This window comes from Lepidothrix coronata, unplaced genomic scaffold (assembly GCF_001604755.1).
Source record: "Lepidothrix coronata isolate B3197 unplaced genomic scaffold, Lepidothrix_coronata-1.0 Scaffold122, whole genome shotgun sequence".
Classification (NCBI taxonomy): domain Eukaryota; kingdom Metazoa; phylum Chordata; class Aves; order Passeriformes; family Pipridae; genus Lepidothrix; species Lepidothrix coronata.
Genome location: NW_016690302.1, coordinates 853,891 through 871,304, shown reverse-complemented (window position 1 = coordinate 871,304; position 17,414 = coordinate 853,891). Strand labels below are relative to the sequence as shown.

The window sequence follows — 17,414 nt, the reverse complement described above, 5'->3', positions numbered from 1 at the left end:
GAGCCCTCTGATGTGCCTGGTTTCCAGGCTCCCAGCAGGAACCTCAGCCCCTAATCACAGTTTTCCAGCAGTGGCTCCTGTCCCCTGTCCTTCAGTGTGAGAAGTGCAATAGGACAGAGGTGTCTCAGTGTCAGCTGCAGGGACTGAGCAATTCCCCAGGGGTTTCTCCACCCGGCCCAGTTTCACAGAGGTTACTCAGTCTGGAAACTTGACTTACCCACAAGAAGTAAAAATCCAGTGAGTCATCCTGTGGACCTTCTTCCTTGGACACTCCTGGAAGAGCATCTTTGTTGAAGCTCTGATGGGTCAGCAAAGAGCCTCTGACTCCAAATCCACAAAGCAGCAGCTCCTCACCTGATGGTTTTGAGCCAGTGAATTGTACTGAAGATTCAAACTTAAATCACTTGCAAAAATATTCCATTTCACCATAAATAAGTGGCTTCTCATTTTATAAATATGCTCAGAATGATAGACCTATTTCTATTTATTTAGAGATGTTTCTGTCATTTTTTTTTAACTCTGTACAAACTGATTGTGCTTATTCTGTTGCCTTTGAAAAAAAGAAGTATTTTTTTAAGCCAAACTGTGGTTCTGCGAAAAGAGAATGTTTACATGTTTAACTTTTCAGTTGCTTTAGGTACATGTTTTGTAAGTAAAAAATAAAAAATATTGATAAATTGTCCACAGATGCTGCCGAGTCTTTCTGTGCTTGAGATCAACAAAAACAAAGGCTCCTCCTCCCCCAGCAGAGGCAAATTAACACTCAGTTTATATTACTTGATTCTACTTTGTTCCACTCGGGAAGAAATAAATGCAAACAACCTTTAGAACCAGAAATTTATTGTAGCTTATAGACTTTCCAAACTGACCTGTTACCAATATACACATCTGAAAAGTTATACCCACAGTGGCTACAAACTGCATCAGGACGTTACAACCCCTCAGTATTACCATTAAGTCATGATCAGTTTTGGTCTAAAATACAGCAGCTACAGCAACAGTATATGGAAGGATAAGTCTTCTACACATTAACACAGGACAACTGTCAGACATAAGTTAAAAGTTTCCCAGTTTACTTAAAACTAGCAGTTAATTACCACGTAAGTAGTCAAAACCATTTTCCCGTTTTAGAAATCTAAAATTTTACATTTAAAAAAAAACCCAAAACAAACCCCAAAACAACCCCAAAAAAACGGTAAGCTCTGGTGTGGGTTCTCTTCCCTGCTTCCAGGTCCATCTCCTATTGTAAAGGCACTCCACAGTCAAGGCTCCCCCGGATCAAACCCACCACAGGTCCTGTTACACCACGAGGTGAGAACAGGTCTGCTCTGAAAAGCAAACTGTACAAGCCTTTGGAACAGCCCTTAATCTTTTATCTCTCTCGGTTAATTAGGACCCTTTGTGCCCCACCCTTTGGCTCCTCTGGCACCGTCCCCAGTGCCCCTGGCCCTGCTGTGTGTGACACGTGTGGGCTCTGCACCCACCAGCAAACACTGGAGCTTGGCTTACCGTGCTGAGGAGGGAATGCAGTCCCAGGCTCCTGTTACAAGCAAAACAAGTTACTCTTTAATCCACCTCCATAGAAATCAAGCAGAAATTCATTATTCAAGACTCTGCATAAGACCAAAGAAAGTTAAACGAGCCCTGCCTGACAGAAAAACCAGCGCTCCCCACCCCGGGGCAGCAGCACTTTCGTACCTTCCAGCTTTTGTCCTTTGCAGTCCCAAGTCAGAACTGTGACGGAAAACAATCCCAGTCAGCTCCACTTGGAATAACAGTAACATGATTCCCAAGGTTTTCTGGTTGGGTGATTTATGCTACAGTTTTTCACCAGCAGGAAAACACAATTACTAAGTGTAAACAAAGGCTTAAAACACCGACAGTCCGAGTTACTGTACAAGGGGCTGCAGGGGAGGAGCAGGAGTGGTCAGTGGGATCAGCTACACCCCAAATCCTCCCCCTGCCAAATCAGAAAAAAAATGAACAACTTAAAAAAAAAACCCAAACCCCTATTTATGTAGACTGGTAGCCAAGGTGCACAGGTCCCCAGGGCTCAGGCTCTCCAGCTTCATTACAATCCATCACTTACAAACACCCACTCAGTACAAACAGCCCAGCACTGGACTACAGGCAGCCTCCCTGGAATTAACAGGAGCTGTGGCAACACCCCACAGCCCCATGGATCTGCCCACCATCCATGTAGTGTTTTTTTTCCCCAATAACTTAAAAGCCCTTATATGCCAAGACTTAATTGGAGAGGGAAAAGAAAAATTTTAAAAAAAAAAGAAAAAATAAAAATGAAACCCCAACAACTGTATTGCACAGGGCAGCTGAACCTCTGCAGAGGCTCCTAAAGCCTTTACAATTTCTCACAAGCTTGTGTTCCCTCTGCAAAATAAAGGGGGTTAAAGAAAAGGAAGGAATTGAGGGAGAGCGGGGAGCGCACATCGAGTCAAGGCCAAGGACAGAGTTACTGAACATCTACACTAAGAACTGTGCCCGTGCTCCTGCTGCAGTAGGATGAGACTTGTAATAGTTCATGCTGCATGATTTTTCACTTTAGCGTGTTTTAAACCCCAATTCCCTGTTTTTCACTACCACAAATGACATAATTACATAATTCCAAGATATTTACAAAATATTAAAAAGTCTTGTTAATCTTCTACATATTAACCTCATTCTGCCACTTTACACATGCACTAATTCGGGGGGAAAAAAATTAAAAGAAATCAACAGGCTGAAATGAGCAGCTTTACCCTTTGTCAACAAGCAATCTTTGCATCTTTTAGAAAGAGGAAAAAAAGGAACAAAGCCAAGTTTGTTTCACTGAGCAAAAAAAGACAGTTCAGAAATTCATGTGCAATGGCTACAGAGCTGTAGAGTCACTTAGCTGAGATGACATGAAGAAAAAAGTGCAAGGTGGTTCCTCACAGAGCGTAAAAAAAATCCAGTCACTGAGGCAAGGCTGAAGGAAGAGGTGCTAAACTACAACCCTAAACATCAGGGACTGACAGAACACAAACACGGGAGGTGGGGGGGGTCAATCTACTGGCCAGAATGAATTTTTTTTGTTTTAAACACCATGAATCCTCGGTACCAATGGAGTGTTACAGTGGAGTCTTCTAGAGCGGGAACAGAAAGACAAAGGGAACAGCGGGAATCAATAGCTGAGGGTGGAGTCATCCCATTCCAGCTGTTGCTGTCTATTAACATTCTGTTGGTCCTCCTCCTGCTCTCCCTCCTCCTCCTCACTGCTTTCAGACTCTGCACTAGTGATGTCATCTTCTTCTCCATCTTCACTTTCTTCTTCCTCCTCCTCCTCTTCCTCTTCACTGCTGTGTTGGTCCTCATAAGTCTGTTAAAACAAAAATTAACTGTCATTACCACACTTGCCAAAATTCTTTTTATTCTTTATTCAAAGCACTGTGTTGACAAAGGACTCTTGCAGATGCCTTGCTGGTTTTAAAAGCTCAGCAGGAATTAGGCAAGCAGAGAAGACAAAGGCAGGAGCACTCTGTGGAAGGGCTCTGTGACTCTGCTGTCAACCCTGGCCCTCTACACAAACTGATGCTGAAGGGTGATCCAGTCCTGCAAATTCTGCTGGAGAAGGATCTTGTAGTAGGACACACCAAGGAGGATTATAAACACAGATGTTTTGATGATAAATTCCTGCCAGTTTGGACCAGAACAGGTTGGTTAAGGCAGTGAGTGGCACGTGCTGGACACTGGCCTGCAAAATTCCATCCTGTATCATGAAGCTCTAACCCCTGCAAGATCCCAAATGTAACTTCTCTTGGCATTTGGCACATTCATTCAAAATTCCCAGTCTCTGCTCTGTGCTCAGGGGTTGGTTCTGCTCTTCTCATCTGCCCATGGACAATCCCACCCCTTACAGATAGAAAAGGGCATTTTTGGTTCAGTGCTGAGCCCCAGCTCCACAGGGTTTTACCTCCATGGGGTTCACAGTGATGGTCAAAGCAGAGTCATCCCAATCCATCTCATTTTCCTTCCCAGTGTCCTGGTCACGCATCGTCCTCTGATGTGCAGCTCGGATCCTGAACACTCCCAGGATAATCATAAAAACCAGGAAACTCACACAGACAACAATCACAACAGTGGCTGTGCTGGGAACAACTGCAAGGAGAAAAGAAAAGGAGTTCCTTCCATGGCTGTGGTAACTCTTCCACAGTGCCAATAACCATCACCTGCGCTGCACAAATCCTACAGAGGCACTTTGGCCACAGCCACTTAAAAAGTCAGTTGGAGAGGAAGAACTAAACCTCAGTTCCTTAAATATAATTACATCAATCTGGACTGAAAGCACATGGAAAGCAGATTCCACCACATGGACTCCTCTCTAAATTGCCTGTTTTTCTTCCTCTCACATCCTACACTCTTGCCAAATTAATGTAATTAAAACAGAAAGGGCAGACCTCATGAGTCATCAAGGGAATATCATTGCAGTTCTTTCCTCGTGCCATTCAGAAATACTGTCCCAGTTCCTCACAGCCCTTTATCAAGTCCCTCCCATTTTCCAACACACACACCAACAGAAAGTTCTTCTCCCGGCAGGAAAAGGAATCCTGGATCTCCAGGAATCCAGCCTGGGCAAGAGCAGAACAGGCCCGAGGAGCTGCCTGGATTATCAGTCCAATACACTGGTTTAAACTCTGGAAAAAACCCTCTCTACAGCAAGAAGCCTGCTGGACATTTTAACAACAGAATACAACCAGCTCAACTTTATAGAGAATGCTGACCTGAAAAGGGATGAGGGTTGGCCAAGTTGTGACCAGAGAGGTCCACAAAGGAATGATGCACGGGGTGAACGAACTGCGGCTGGGCCGCGATGTGGTTGGCGTGTTCCACGGGGCTGGCAGTGTGGATCACGTTCACCTGGGAACAGGGACAAAGGGTTAAACTCCAGAAATCCAACAGTTTAGTTCTGAAGAGACAGAAATGAAAGAGAAAAAAAAATTAAAACAAAACAAAACAAAATAATCTATTTCCCAGGGCAGGCATCCAATCCTCCTTCAACACAGCAGTGGCTTTCCTCAGGGGACAGCCATCCCAAGCAGTGGCTCCTCATATTTTCCACTTCTTGTCACAAAATCCTTTGGTTTCACAGCTCCCAAATCTGTTTTAGCCTGGCAAGCTGGTGTAGAGACTCCAGTAGTTCAGAATAAAAGAGATAAAGCCAGTTTATTACCAAATTTGGTAGCCAGCCACTTTAACTCTGAAATAACAGCATATACGAAGATATCTAACCATTAATTCCATTTCCTTCATTCCTATCTCTTTTATTCTGCTGTATATTTTCAGCTAACAGCAAAGACAAAAATTCCTTATTACAGTCAAAGTGTTAAGAAAGAAACTACTCTTTCAAGTTTAACCCCCATTTAGCAGAGCTGAATTCTAGGCACAAGTGGAAGCTCATCACAAATATTTCACGTTTCCTTGCTAAACCAGCAGAGCTAAACGTGCCCCTCTTGTGGTGAACAGACACAGGGGACCTACCCCTGCACAGCAGGAAGAGAGGAGAACTTGTGTTTTACTACACAATAAGGAAAGCGTTTGCATTTCCAGAGTTTGGTAAATCCCAACTCAAGCTCACAGGATTTCCTCAGGAAACAAAACACAAAAATACCTGTTCTGGAACACCAGGGGCTCCCAGCCCACCACCACCACCCCAGTGGTGGCAAATACTGTGGTGGTTTTGCTGTCAGTCCCTTGGTCAGCTTTAAAATGTGGAAATTCAAGCTCAGAGCTCAAAGATGTTGAGTTATGTGGCAGTTCCTCCCCAGTATAAATCATTCCACATTCCAGCACTGGAAATTTTACTGCCCTTAATGTCATATTCTGCTGTCCTCTCATATATCTGAGGTAAGCACACTAAGTAATAATGACCCTCTAACCTGCTGCAGAGGAAAGGCAATTTTAGCCTGTCTGTGCTCTTACAGAAGTCCTTAAAGTGTCAGAAATTTAGGCACCACACACAGTGAAGGGCCCAGAAGTCCATCTGTGGAATCCTAGAAGCTACACATGAAGCTCTCTGGGAGCACCACTCCCACTCCATTTGCTAAACGTGTTTTCAATTCAACCTTCTCACCTTCAGTTTGTATTTCTTCTACAACACAACAGTTTCACCTTATTTACAGCTTCTTATTTACAGTTGGAATGCAGGACTAAGACACGTTTATATATAAAATACAACCCGAAATGCTCACATTTACTAATATTTATTTACAGGACAAAAATCTAAACCAGTGGCTGATCATTATCTATCAGCTGAGGCAACAACCTCCATCCTCCTAAGCCAGCCATGCTCTAAAGCTGCTCAGAGTGCCCAGCCCAGCTCACAAACCTCCACTTTGAACTCATTGCTGATGTAGCGCCCGTTGAGCTCCGAACAGACCAACTTGAACTTTCTGTCGAAGAGAGACACCGTGTGCCAGTTCCTGTAGCGTATCAAATGCAACACTTCTTCATAATTAGCCATAGTATCCACCCCTGGGGAGAAAAACACACGGGGAAAACAGTTACTCTGCAAAAGATTTGAATGCACCATCATACACTGGACAGGTATCACACCCTCTCTTCGGTAGAAGTTTTCTTGGGTGATGGATTTTCAGTTAGGAGAAATAAAGCACCACCACAGACACGATGTGGCTCCAGTGAAATGGATTTTGTGAAAAAATCTTAGACCCAGCTGGTCTTTGAAGGGATTTGGGGAGCCTTTCTTTAGAATATTTTAATGTATTCTGAATATAAACCACAAAGGAATGATGTTCCCAGGCACTGGATTATCTGTGCAAGGAACAAGCCTTTTCTGGGGCAAAGTGTAACTCCATTTCCACAGTCCAGAGATAACCTGCAATTTGAGACAGGAGAAAAGAACATAAAGAAGGTTCTAGAATGATGTGTTTTCTAGAATCACAGCCTTCCACCAAAACAGTTGTGTCTGGAATTCTAAAAATGGTCCAAACTTGAAATTGTAAAAGAAAATGGAATATCTGGAGTAAGGTGTTAGAAACCACCTCTCCAGAACACTGTTCCCTCTGTGCTGCCTGCAGAGCCCTCCCACAAGAGCACCAGCAGCAGGAGCCCCACCTGTGATGATCATGCCCAGGTTGGAGCTGCTCATCTCAATTCCCTTCTGCTGCAGCCGGGTCATGTCGATCTCCAGGCTCTCCTGCTCCTGGTTCAGCTCCTCTCCCAGCACTGTCACCTCACACGTGTCCAGGTTGTGCATGATCTCCTCAGATACCAAAGACTCTTGCACTAAAAAGCAGAGGAAAAGCCAAACCCATCAGCAGAAACACAGGTGAAGGAGACAGGAGCCCAGGAGCTACAAAGTGTCACATGCAAACTCTTCTCCCAGAGCAAATATTAGAATCTGGGCCTGAAGAGAGCAAGTATGCATGAAATAATGATTAAAAAAATAAAATACAAAACTCGAACAAGGGATATTTAAATGAGGATAATAGCCTGGGCTTACTATCATTTCCAGTAAGTTTCTGTTAACCCAGAGCAGAGGACCTACATCTTATTTCCCCTACTAGATTCTGTATTAAGGAGATAATATAGAATATAATATAAAATATCCTATATATATAATAAATATATCATATAATAATATATAAATATATAATAAATATAATATAATATGATATGACATGATATATGATATATATGAGATGATATGACATGATATATCATATATAATGACATATGATATGATATATGACATATGAGATATGAGATGATATGAGATATGATATGAGAGATATATTATATGAAATATGAGATATGATATGAAATATGAGATGTGAGATGATATAATAGATCCTCCAAGGGGATCAGTGAGTGAGGTGAAGGTGGGCACAGTGGAAGCTCAGCAGGGTGTTGTTACCTGTGGGATCCTCATCTCCATCCCCCTCTGGCTCCACCTCCCGGGTGATGGTGCTGATGATGCGAAGCTCAGGGAAGAGGGAAACGCCCTCAGAGCTCTCAAACTCGGAGGCAGAGCGGGCAAAGTGGTTGATGCCACTCAGGCTGATTTTTGGCTCCTCTGGCTGCAAGACCATGACATATCCCTCCACAGAGGGGATGGAGACACAGGCCTCTTCATTGAAACACCTGGGAGACAGAAGAAGTTGAGGTTAGCCGGGAGGGAGGCACAATTCCACACAGTAATTGCTTTATAAATCTTTGAAAAGCTGTCTCAGACCCAAGAGCCTTAGATAAATTCAGCAGCTGCATCAGAAAGCAGGAATTCCCCACCTGGGGAGCAATCTTACAGTTAATTTTTACTTACAGTTACCATTTGGCCCCGTTTCTATGCTCTGACTCACAGCCACAGATAACACCTCTAATGAAGGCAGTGACTGGCAAGACATTCCTGTCTTACTCCTTCCTCCATTGTCAGGAAGGAAACAGTGCTGGAGTAGAAAACATTTCTGTATTCACATGTGAGACGGTCACATACACCAAGGCTCCTTTGTTTCTCCCCACTGAGACACAAGGACACCATTGCAGGCTCCACCATCCCTGCCAGGGATGGATTATTTCAGCACCAGGACATACTTGACAACGCTGGTGATCTTCAGCCTCCGAATGCCGGGAGTTGGGAACTGGCGGGAATTCAGGTAGGAAATGTGCTGCATGGCCTTGTCAACCCTCTCAATGTCATCCCCTTCTATGGTCAGTGTTGACTGACTGGGGTTCATGTGGATCTGGAACAACAGAAGAAAACCATAAGGGAACACCCAACGTGGTCTGGCAATTCCAACTGGAGCTCAGCACTGCTCAGCCTGGCAAATGCAGGATGATTGCATCCACGTTCAAAGCAAAAAGGGCATTATTTACTGGCCCTGTGGCACACAGTCTAACCTCCCTATTCACTGCCTCATTCCTGTGGAATATATTTAGTGTTTCATTCCTTAAAAAATTTCTAGGCACTTAACATAGTTCTGGGTTCTGGTAATATGGAAGAGAGGCAGCTGATATAAAGGAGAAATTTAGCTCTGCTCAAACAGCCTTGCTACTAAAAAAGCCAGGCAAGTTAAATCTCGTTTTATGAACCGCTTGTTAAGAATCTCTTTTATCAGACACCCTGGTACAGCTGGTTAAACAGAGGCCTACAAATACGGAATGCCTCTTCCAGACTTTAAGAATGAGAGTTACTGTGTTCTCTTTAACTCCACTAAGGCCATATTCACACAAGAAAGATTTCCCAGGTTTTAGGCAATTTTAATGCAAAATGCCACAAGGGATGAGCTTGTTTTATTTGGGACACCCCCATTAACTCTGCCAGCAAACCCTGTACCCACCAGTAGTGAGCAAAAGGGAACATGTCCACTGCTTCATCTGCAACTTTACCTTCACCCCTTTGCCAACACCATCAGGCATCTGCAAATCCAGCCCCTCCTTGCAGGTGTAGAGACAATCAATGACCTTCTTGTTTTCCAGTTTCCCAGAACGGATCATCAAACCCGCCAGATTCCCTCGGAAAAACTGCGCCATGCGGAGCTCTCCACCTTCGGGAAGGGAGGGAGGGAGGGAAAAAAACCTTCACTTGCTTTGATTCTTTTTCCTCTTTCTTTTGTAAAACAACAAATATGCCTCCTGGTGCACAGAGTATGACACGCATGCGGGTTAGTTTTGACCCATCTGGGGGTTAAACCTCGTGATCGTGGTCAAGCACAAAGGAAGTTCCACAGTCCACCATGCACGTGGCCCTCAGACAGCCGGGGCCACCGGGAACCGCCGGGTCCGGGACAAACATCTCCAAAGAAATCCCAGCCAGCGAGGTGGTGCTCGGGAATGGAGGGCAGGGCCAGGGGGATGAACCACACAACGTGAAGTTTCAAGGTGAGGAAATGACATCTCCTGTCACTGGGATCTCTGCAAAGGCAACACCCATCAGGATCCACCCTCTAGGTGGGAGTTATCCACCCCCAGACCCAGCCCTGCAGGCTCTCCTGGCAGTCAAGGGGCAGGAAGGGACTTTACAAAGTCATTCAGCTCATTCTGAAAAAGGTGTCCAAGAGTTACCTGCCCCCCTCTAAAGGTGCCCCTTCTCTGAGCAGACTCAGATGTGCATTTTAAACTCAGATAACTCACTTTTAGATATCTGGGTTAAGTTTGATGAACTGCAACCTCAGTTGCAGTTATTCCTCAGGTTTTCTTGAAGATGACATCACAATCATCACCTAAGTCCATCTTGCTAATTAACAGGGGCCACAGAACACCACCTGGAAATCTGTATTTCAAGGCCATCACTCACTAAGCAACTTAATTTTTAGATATGTCTAAGCTTGTTTTCAAGATTCCAAGTGATAAAAGATCCCTGGTATAACTCAAAATAACATTCAGTGGGGAACTGTCCCGTTACAAATGATACAATTTGCAGTTTAGATTTGTACAGCTCCAGCTTTGAACCCCTGCATGCTGCTACCTCCTTGCCAAATTAAAAAAATTCCAGGAATTCTTAAACTTTACAGAAAGAGTTCACATCTTGAATTCACTTTCAGAAATACACACTAACTTTAAAGGTCTCAATTCAAGACAGAACTGAACTATAAGTAAAAATTTCTAAGAAAATCCAACCCTGTTAAGACAATCTGAAATGCCTGGTAGCCAGAGCTTTTTTTTCCCCATTCAGTGTAATCAGAATTTTATATAAATTTCTGATCAATGAGTATCCCCTGTAAATTACAGGTCTGTCTTTATGAGCAGACTGACCTAAATATGAAATCAGTCTTACTGTGAGTGGGGAGCAGGGCCACCTGACTCCCAGAGGTCCTTCCCAACATACTGAATAATTCTATAATAAACACACAAATACCTGTATTTATACAGGATGAGGGGCACTTATGTTTTAACGAAACTGGGTGAAAGAAATGATGGCTGATATTTTACATCAGCAACTTACTGACACCACTTCACTGCCATCCCCAGATTTGTACATGGAGGCGTGTTTGGATGCAACTAAAAAAAAAACCCCAACAAAACAAAACCAAACACAAACCAAACAAACAAAAAAAAAAAACAACACCCCCAAAACCAAGCAAAATGTCAGCTGATGAAGCTCTGCAAATAGAAGCACAACGAAGAAACAAGCCTAGGAGAGGATTATGTGAAGGTCAATGGCCCGAATGCGATGCTGCGTTTCATGCTCTGTGTGAGATGAAGCAATGTCTTGGCTTAAAAATGAAATAAAACAGTAGGGAAAAAACTCCAGCAACCTGCAGAGGTCTCGGGCACAGTTTCATTGTCATTCTCATTTCCTGTATATTCTGTGGAAAAGCAAGACAAAAGAAAGGGACAAGAGGGAAAGGACCAAGTCGTTACAGTTTGGCAAACTCTTCCCACAGAAAATACAAAGCGGCCCTTCCCCCAAAAGTCTGCTCATCTCCCACCCAGCTTCTCAAGGATTAGGAGTTCTTTTGAAACGTGAAGAGCTGCAATGCAGGGAAGAAGCATCACTGTGTTGTTACAAGAACATAAAAAGTCATGGCAAGACAACCCAAAGAGCCCCACACACAACCCTGCAGTAAAACCAGTAGAAACTGGATTAAGCCAGAGAGCAAACCTCCCACAACCCACTGCTGGTAATGAGACTGTAAATCAGCTGGCTCCATTTCAGGGGAAATTAAGGTGAAATCCAGCCTAATACAGCAAAGCACCAAAAGGTATTAAAAGCTGATCAAAACAAGCCATTACCAACACAGATTTTATCATCATAATAATAGTATCACATGTATTAAGCAGTCAATTTATCAGATGGAAGCAAAATTAAAAACAGCTTTTTAACTTCTGAAAGAAATGTTAAAAGAACTTCTTCAAAAGCATAAAATCTCTCTCCTTGGAGGTGAGCTGTATCTATAACTTAGAGCAGCCTGATTTCTTTTGAAGTCTTGATAGGACAACACCAGTGACCATTAATTTCACTCCTTTGGCAAACTCTATTCACCATGTGTTCTAATCCCCTGAAAATCAGGCTTCTGGTGCAATTTTTAAAAAGCAGTTCTTGTACTTCAGAGTTTTATACTCCTATTTCAGTCTGCTTTCATTAAAAAGAAATCTCATGGCAGAAGAAATTAAAGAATCATATCATGGTGCCAGTATGAAAGCACAGGAGTTTTTAAATTAAATGTACATATTTTTGTTAGGATGCAGAACATACATGGAAGGCATTATACAATCCATACATTTAGCTGGAACTGAGTTTCCAAGCTCCAGTTTCTCTAAAATCAGTCACTATAACTTCCCTTTGAGATAGAAGAGATTGGCTGGAAAAGTCACAAACAGAGTGAGATGAATTATGGAGAAATCAAAATAACTGATGCAAGGAAGAGACAACAGAATGAATTTAGTCCTGAAATAGCATTAATACTGAATGATAGTGAACTTGTCACAAAATAACAGATTTGATGGAGAGGACAGAATTTAACCTTCATTCACACCTCAAAGCCTTAAAACTCACAGAGAAAAGAGACATTATAAGACAGAAGACTGTTAATTTGATTAAAACATCTCAGAGCTTTCCATTTGTCACTCATTCCCAGGCCACATCTGTGCATTCCTGCAGACAGCAACTACAGCCTATAATGGGAACTAAATAAAACAGGAATGATTTAACACTGTTTTATCTTCAACCAAAAAGAGCAGCTTTACACCAGCCAGGGTCTAATTTAATCAGCAAACACTGCAGTTCAGCAATGGAGCAAGAGCTCTGTTCCCAAGATCTCTGGAATCAGCATCCATGTGCAGATGCATCCTCCTCCTTCTTCTCCAGCTCTGAAGAGTAGGTTTTAAAGTATTAAAGCACATGAATCAGCACTTCACAGCTTGCAGAATATTGTATTTTAAGCCACAATGTGCAAACAATAAAGCAGATGTCTATTTTTATAAGCAGAAATGGTAAAATATCCAAGGACAGCAGCACTGTGCTGCTTTGCTGAACTGTCTGCTGGTCATGGTTGCAATAATGAGAACACTCTTTCTACAATATGCTTTTCAACTGACTTGAAATTAAGTGTCCTGCTTACTAATCTGAAGTATATGAAGGATTCTTGCAACTATTATTAAAAATAGCAAGAATCACAGCAACAACAACAATAATAATAATAAAAATTAAAAGCTCTCTGTATTCCCATGGTCACCACAAAACCCACTTTGGTGGAATACAGCTTGGTGAGCAGCTTTGTATTTCACAAGCACCCGTGGCCAACGAGAAAACAAACACTCATGGAAAAAATGACTAAAAGAGGAAATATGTGATACCAGCCAGGAGCAAAAAATAACCTGCAGAAGGCAAACCAAGTTATCTTTCAGGCACTAAAAAGATCTGCCATGTAATTCTAGATAACCACCGAGATACCATTAAAAAAAGTTAATTAAAGTATTAAATATTGTAAAGAGTTACCTTGCCAACAGGCTCCAACCACCAGCTGTGTTTCTATCTTGGAAGGGTGCAGGGGGTAATCCTCAGTCACTGGGAAAGGATCATAGGAAACACCATCTACATAAAGAGTCACTGCAGGGAACTCAACGTTGACAACGTAGTGATGCCACTCCTTGTCACACACCTGAGCAAAGACAGTTGGAAACATTAATTACAGCTGAATAACTGAGCTGATAAACACATGCAGACATGCAACATCCACGAGCCTGTACAGACACAGTTGATGTTGCACACACATGGCACACATCTGAAAGGCAAACTGACTGTCAAACATTAATAAAAAGTTTCTTTTCTTCTGTTGCCAACACAGGAAGCTGCTGTATTTCCCTTCCTTTAATTTTTATACTGAATAACAGCGTTATTTCAATCTAAAAATACATATCTACATGCAAGCACATCCTGAAATACTGTTATAAGACAACATTACTTGACAGAGGACAGGTATTTTCTGAGAGAGAACACTAAAAAAAAAATATTTTGAATTGGAAAAGGCCTTCCATGACAGAATTATTTACAGTGAAAGCTGATCTGGTTTTGGAAAGTAGAAATTTTCCTACAAGGACATATATGTGTATTTTATCATTAAAACAACACATTGCCCTGCACAAAAACTAAGATATAATTAGATGTGTTACAAAGTCACTCGCTGTTTGGGTAACTGGCAAAACAGACCTGCAAGAGCAACCTAAAGCAACTAAAAGAACTTGATAAATTGACAGATATTCAAGGTTATTTTATCATTCAGATCCAGAGCTCTGGAAAAGGTCCCACATTCAGAAGTACTTTAACGCTGTAAACAACCTGGAATATTTCCTGTTTTTTCATGCCCTCTGGAATACTTCCCATTTTCTCATGCACTCTCCCTTACAGTGCATTCAGTGAACAAGGAAGAATGACACTGGGTTTTTTACTTCACACCCAAGATGAAAAGGTGCAGCTGAACCTGACACTTGATCACAAATCAAACAAGTATCGTTGGGGTCCATAAAAAAAGGGCCTCGGGAGTTCAGAGCTGCAAAAAGTATTTAGTAATAATTACACCACCAGGGAGTTTGGTCTCTGGTGGTTTGCACTCTAACATCCTACCAAATTGTCCTTCCAGAGGTACCTGATTCAGCTTCCAGTGGAATTCAGCAGGTTGGTAGGTTTTTCCCTCCGAAGGGTCCTGGCGGAAGAGGAAAACGAGCCGGCAGTTGTGGACGTAGAGGGTGTAGTGGTGCCGGTTCATATCTGCACGAGAGGTTTCAGGGACAGCATTATTCCCTGTAAACCCCCAGAACTCCACAAAATCCACCTGTGTTCTGCAATTTCACACTTAAATCTCCACGTAACTGAGAGGAATAAATCAATGTGGAAGTTAGCCAGGCACGGTAAGAGGAATTTAAAACATCTGTAGAAGCAGTGAGGGCAAACACTGCTGAAGAACCCACGAGTAACAGACATGTCTCTCCAAATCCAATCTAAACCAGGGCATAGGAGTGAAGAGCCAGAGATAAACTATCAGCAGGAGAAAAAGAAAAGAGCTCTCTTTGCAAACAGAGCTTTTTTTGTTACAAAGGAGCAGCTCCTACAGCTTCTGGTTCCTGGTTTGGAGCGGGTACACACACTTCCCTTAGAGAAAACTGCAGTCACAGCTCTAAAGGATTTGCCATTTTAAATAAACACAAGGGTGAAATGCTGGAGAAATGGGTGAGAATAAGGAAAAGAAATATTTTAGCAGCATCATCCATTCCATGGCATGGATGAGCCAAGAAAGTGGGGAATATAGAGAGACCAAACTCATGTCAATCTTTCAGTCTGACTGCACTGATCCAGTGCAATACAGTCCCAACTGCCTCCCTCCAGCTAACCTGCATTTAGTCTTTCAATATTTCCTAATATACCCTTAGAATGAAGGCAAATACTACCAGAAACTACCTGCCACAAGAATTCCGTGGTTAGGTCAAACCAAGGAATAAAAAAGAAGTTGTTTTGAAGGTCTGCTGCCTATGCACTGTAAACCAGGAAAAACTATTTAAATTTGCCTTTTTTCTCTCCAGTTCACTCATGTCCATGAAGAAGGTTTGGGGTTTGATTAAGAGGAATAGGTGAAGGTAGGAAAAGAGAATATTTGTACCTGGTTCTGAATGACTGTCACTTTTCTCCTGTTCAAAGAAATGCTTCTGGGGCACTACGAATCTTTCGTATTTTCTTACGACAAATCTTTCTTATTTTCAAATAAAATTTAAAACATATTCAGTGTAGCTTCCTTTGAAAGACCTAGCAGCAATTAAATAAAGTCTCCAATACACTGGCCAAATGCACTGCTCCAGCTTAACAAAGACAGGAATTCTTTTGCCCCCATTAGGCAGCAATTATGGAAACAGGGTTATCACATTTCCTTCTTATTAATAGCATTTTCAAAATTATTGTGTCTGTAGCATTCACAGAGAGTGAAATTATGCACAGAGTGAAAAAAAAATTTCATCACTGGTGAGAGAGAAATTATATCCTCCTAGAAAAAAAAAAAAGATATAGCAGCAAATGCTGCCACTAGACCTGATATATGTATCTCAATGTTTTCAGGCAGCATAAGAACAGAGCTATCTTTGGAGATGCAAACTCGGGACTGCATTCCCAGAATAAGTCATCCAGCACAGCAAAAGAAGTGCATAATGTAAACTGAAATAGAATTAGAAAAACCAAGCCTGCCCAATCTGAAGTTGGATAATCTAAAGCCAAATCTATACAGAGTGACTTTTAATGTCCATTCATTTCACTTAAAAAAAAAAAGGTAGAGAAAAACCTGAAGGTTGTCACACGTGCTGCCACAGAACACAAAAACCCAACCAAGCAAAAGGCTGTTTATAATGGAAATACTGACAAACCTGTCTTGTCTGAGTTGCACAGAATTGTCTCCTTCTCCCTGGTTCCAGGCCCGTGCCTCATCCACACCGAAATCACAAAGGGCTCTTTCATATTGACTGTGACAACCCCATCTGGAACCTTCACAGCTTGGGTGCCGTTGAACTCGAAGACCTGGTCGCTGTCGTGGCCGTTGTCCGTGGGAAGGCCCACGGTCCAGTTTGCAGCACTGCTGGGAGGGGGAAGCAGCTCAGCTGTGCCAGAAGCAGCACCTACAGTGAAAAGGGAATCAGATAGAAAACTTAAAAGACCACTGCTAGTTTCAAACCAAACTGCTTTTCTGAGCACTAAATTTTCGGCACCAACTGTCAGGATGATGTACTGCCATCACACATCAAGCAATTCTCCTCTGACATAATGTGGCACTAATTACAGACATCTGATATTGTGATGACTTCCAAAAATTGAGCTTCTTCTCATTGAAATTGTTTTCCTTACAAGTCTCTACAGCTGTAGAATCTCATTTTGGCCCCCCCCCCCATCTCAGGACCCGTTTCATTAATGCCACTTGTCCCTCAGGCCCGTGCCTGTGATGCCTTTCTCTGAACACTGTACTAGCTGTGAGTCTCATGTTCACCCAGTTGAAGGGAGTGCAGAAGCACCCCCTCCCAGCTCACTGTCTAATCATAGCAGAGTCAGAAGCAGGTTCTTGGCTTGCTGTCCTTTCCCCGCTTCTTAACGTCACACTGACCTCAATCAGGGAACAGCTCAGGAATTGCCTGGGTCTCTGGGGTTACACACTGTTCAGACTTTCAACTGAAGTTCAAGACATTAATCAGTGATAATTTGTCCTGTAATCTCTATTCTTCCATACTGGCTACAAAGGATTCATAAACTCCTCATAAAGCCTTTTACTGCAGCACAAGTGGGTGCCAAGGGCTTCCTGGGGCAAGCACAGTATGAATTTCTCTGATGCAAGGGAACTGTTTTCTTTCCAAACCACTCTTTCTGTGGTGTTCTCATCTAGTTTTTCACCATGCATTTCTTAGATTGCAGCCATCACATCCATCATGCTCAGAGAAGGAGAGCCTTTAATGGCTGT

General features: G+C 42.6%; 1 protein-coding gene across 4 annotated transcripts in view; it reads right to left on the bottom strand.

Annotated features, from left to right (window-relative positions):
• Positions 1–812: 812 nt before the first annotated feature.
• The window catches only part of CLSTN1 (calsyntenin 1), a 37,401-nt gene continuing 20,799 nt past the window's right edge, over positions 813–17,414 (bottom strand). For 2 of the 4 annotated variants that reach the window (XM_017825773.1, XM_017825774.1), the window contains 12 exons: positions 16,336–16,584; positions 14,577–14,698; positions 13,430–13,592; positions 11,247–11,297; positions 9,379–9,536; positions 8,584–8,732; positions 7,910–8,136; positions 7,108–7,278; positions 6,362–6,507; positions 4,758–4,893; positions 3,950–4,134; positions 813–3,355 (listed from right to left, as the gene is read on the bottom strand). In XM_017825773.1, the coding sequence (XP_017681262.1) occupies positions 3,161–3,355; positions 3,950–4,134; positions 4,758–4,893; positions 6,362–6,507; positions 7,108–7,278; positions 7,910–8,136; positions 8,584–8,732; positions 9,379–9,536; positions 11,247–11,297; positions 13,430–13,592; positions 14,577–14,698; positions 16,336–16,584 (1,952 nt within the window). In that variant the 3' untranslated portion in view covers positions 813–3,160. The remainder of the gene's footprint in view (positions 3,356–3,949; positions 4,135–4,757; positions 4,894–6,361; positions 6,508–7,107; positions 7,279–7,909; positions 8,137–8,583; positions 8,733–9,378; positions 9,537–11,246; positions 11,298–13,429; positions 13,593–14,576; positions 14,699–16,335; positions 16,585–17,414) is intronic. The other 2 variants (XM_017825775.1, XM_017825776.1) reach the window with 1 other exon arrangement.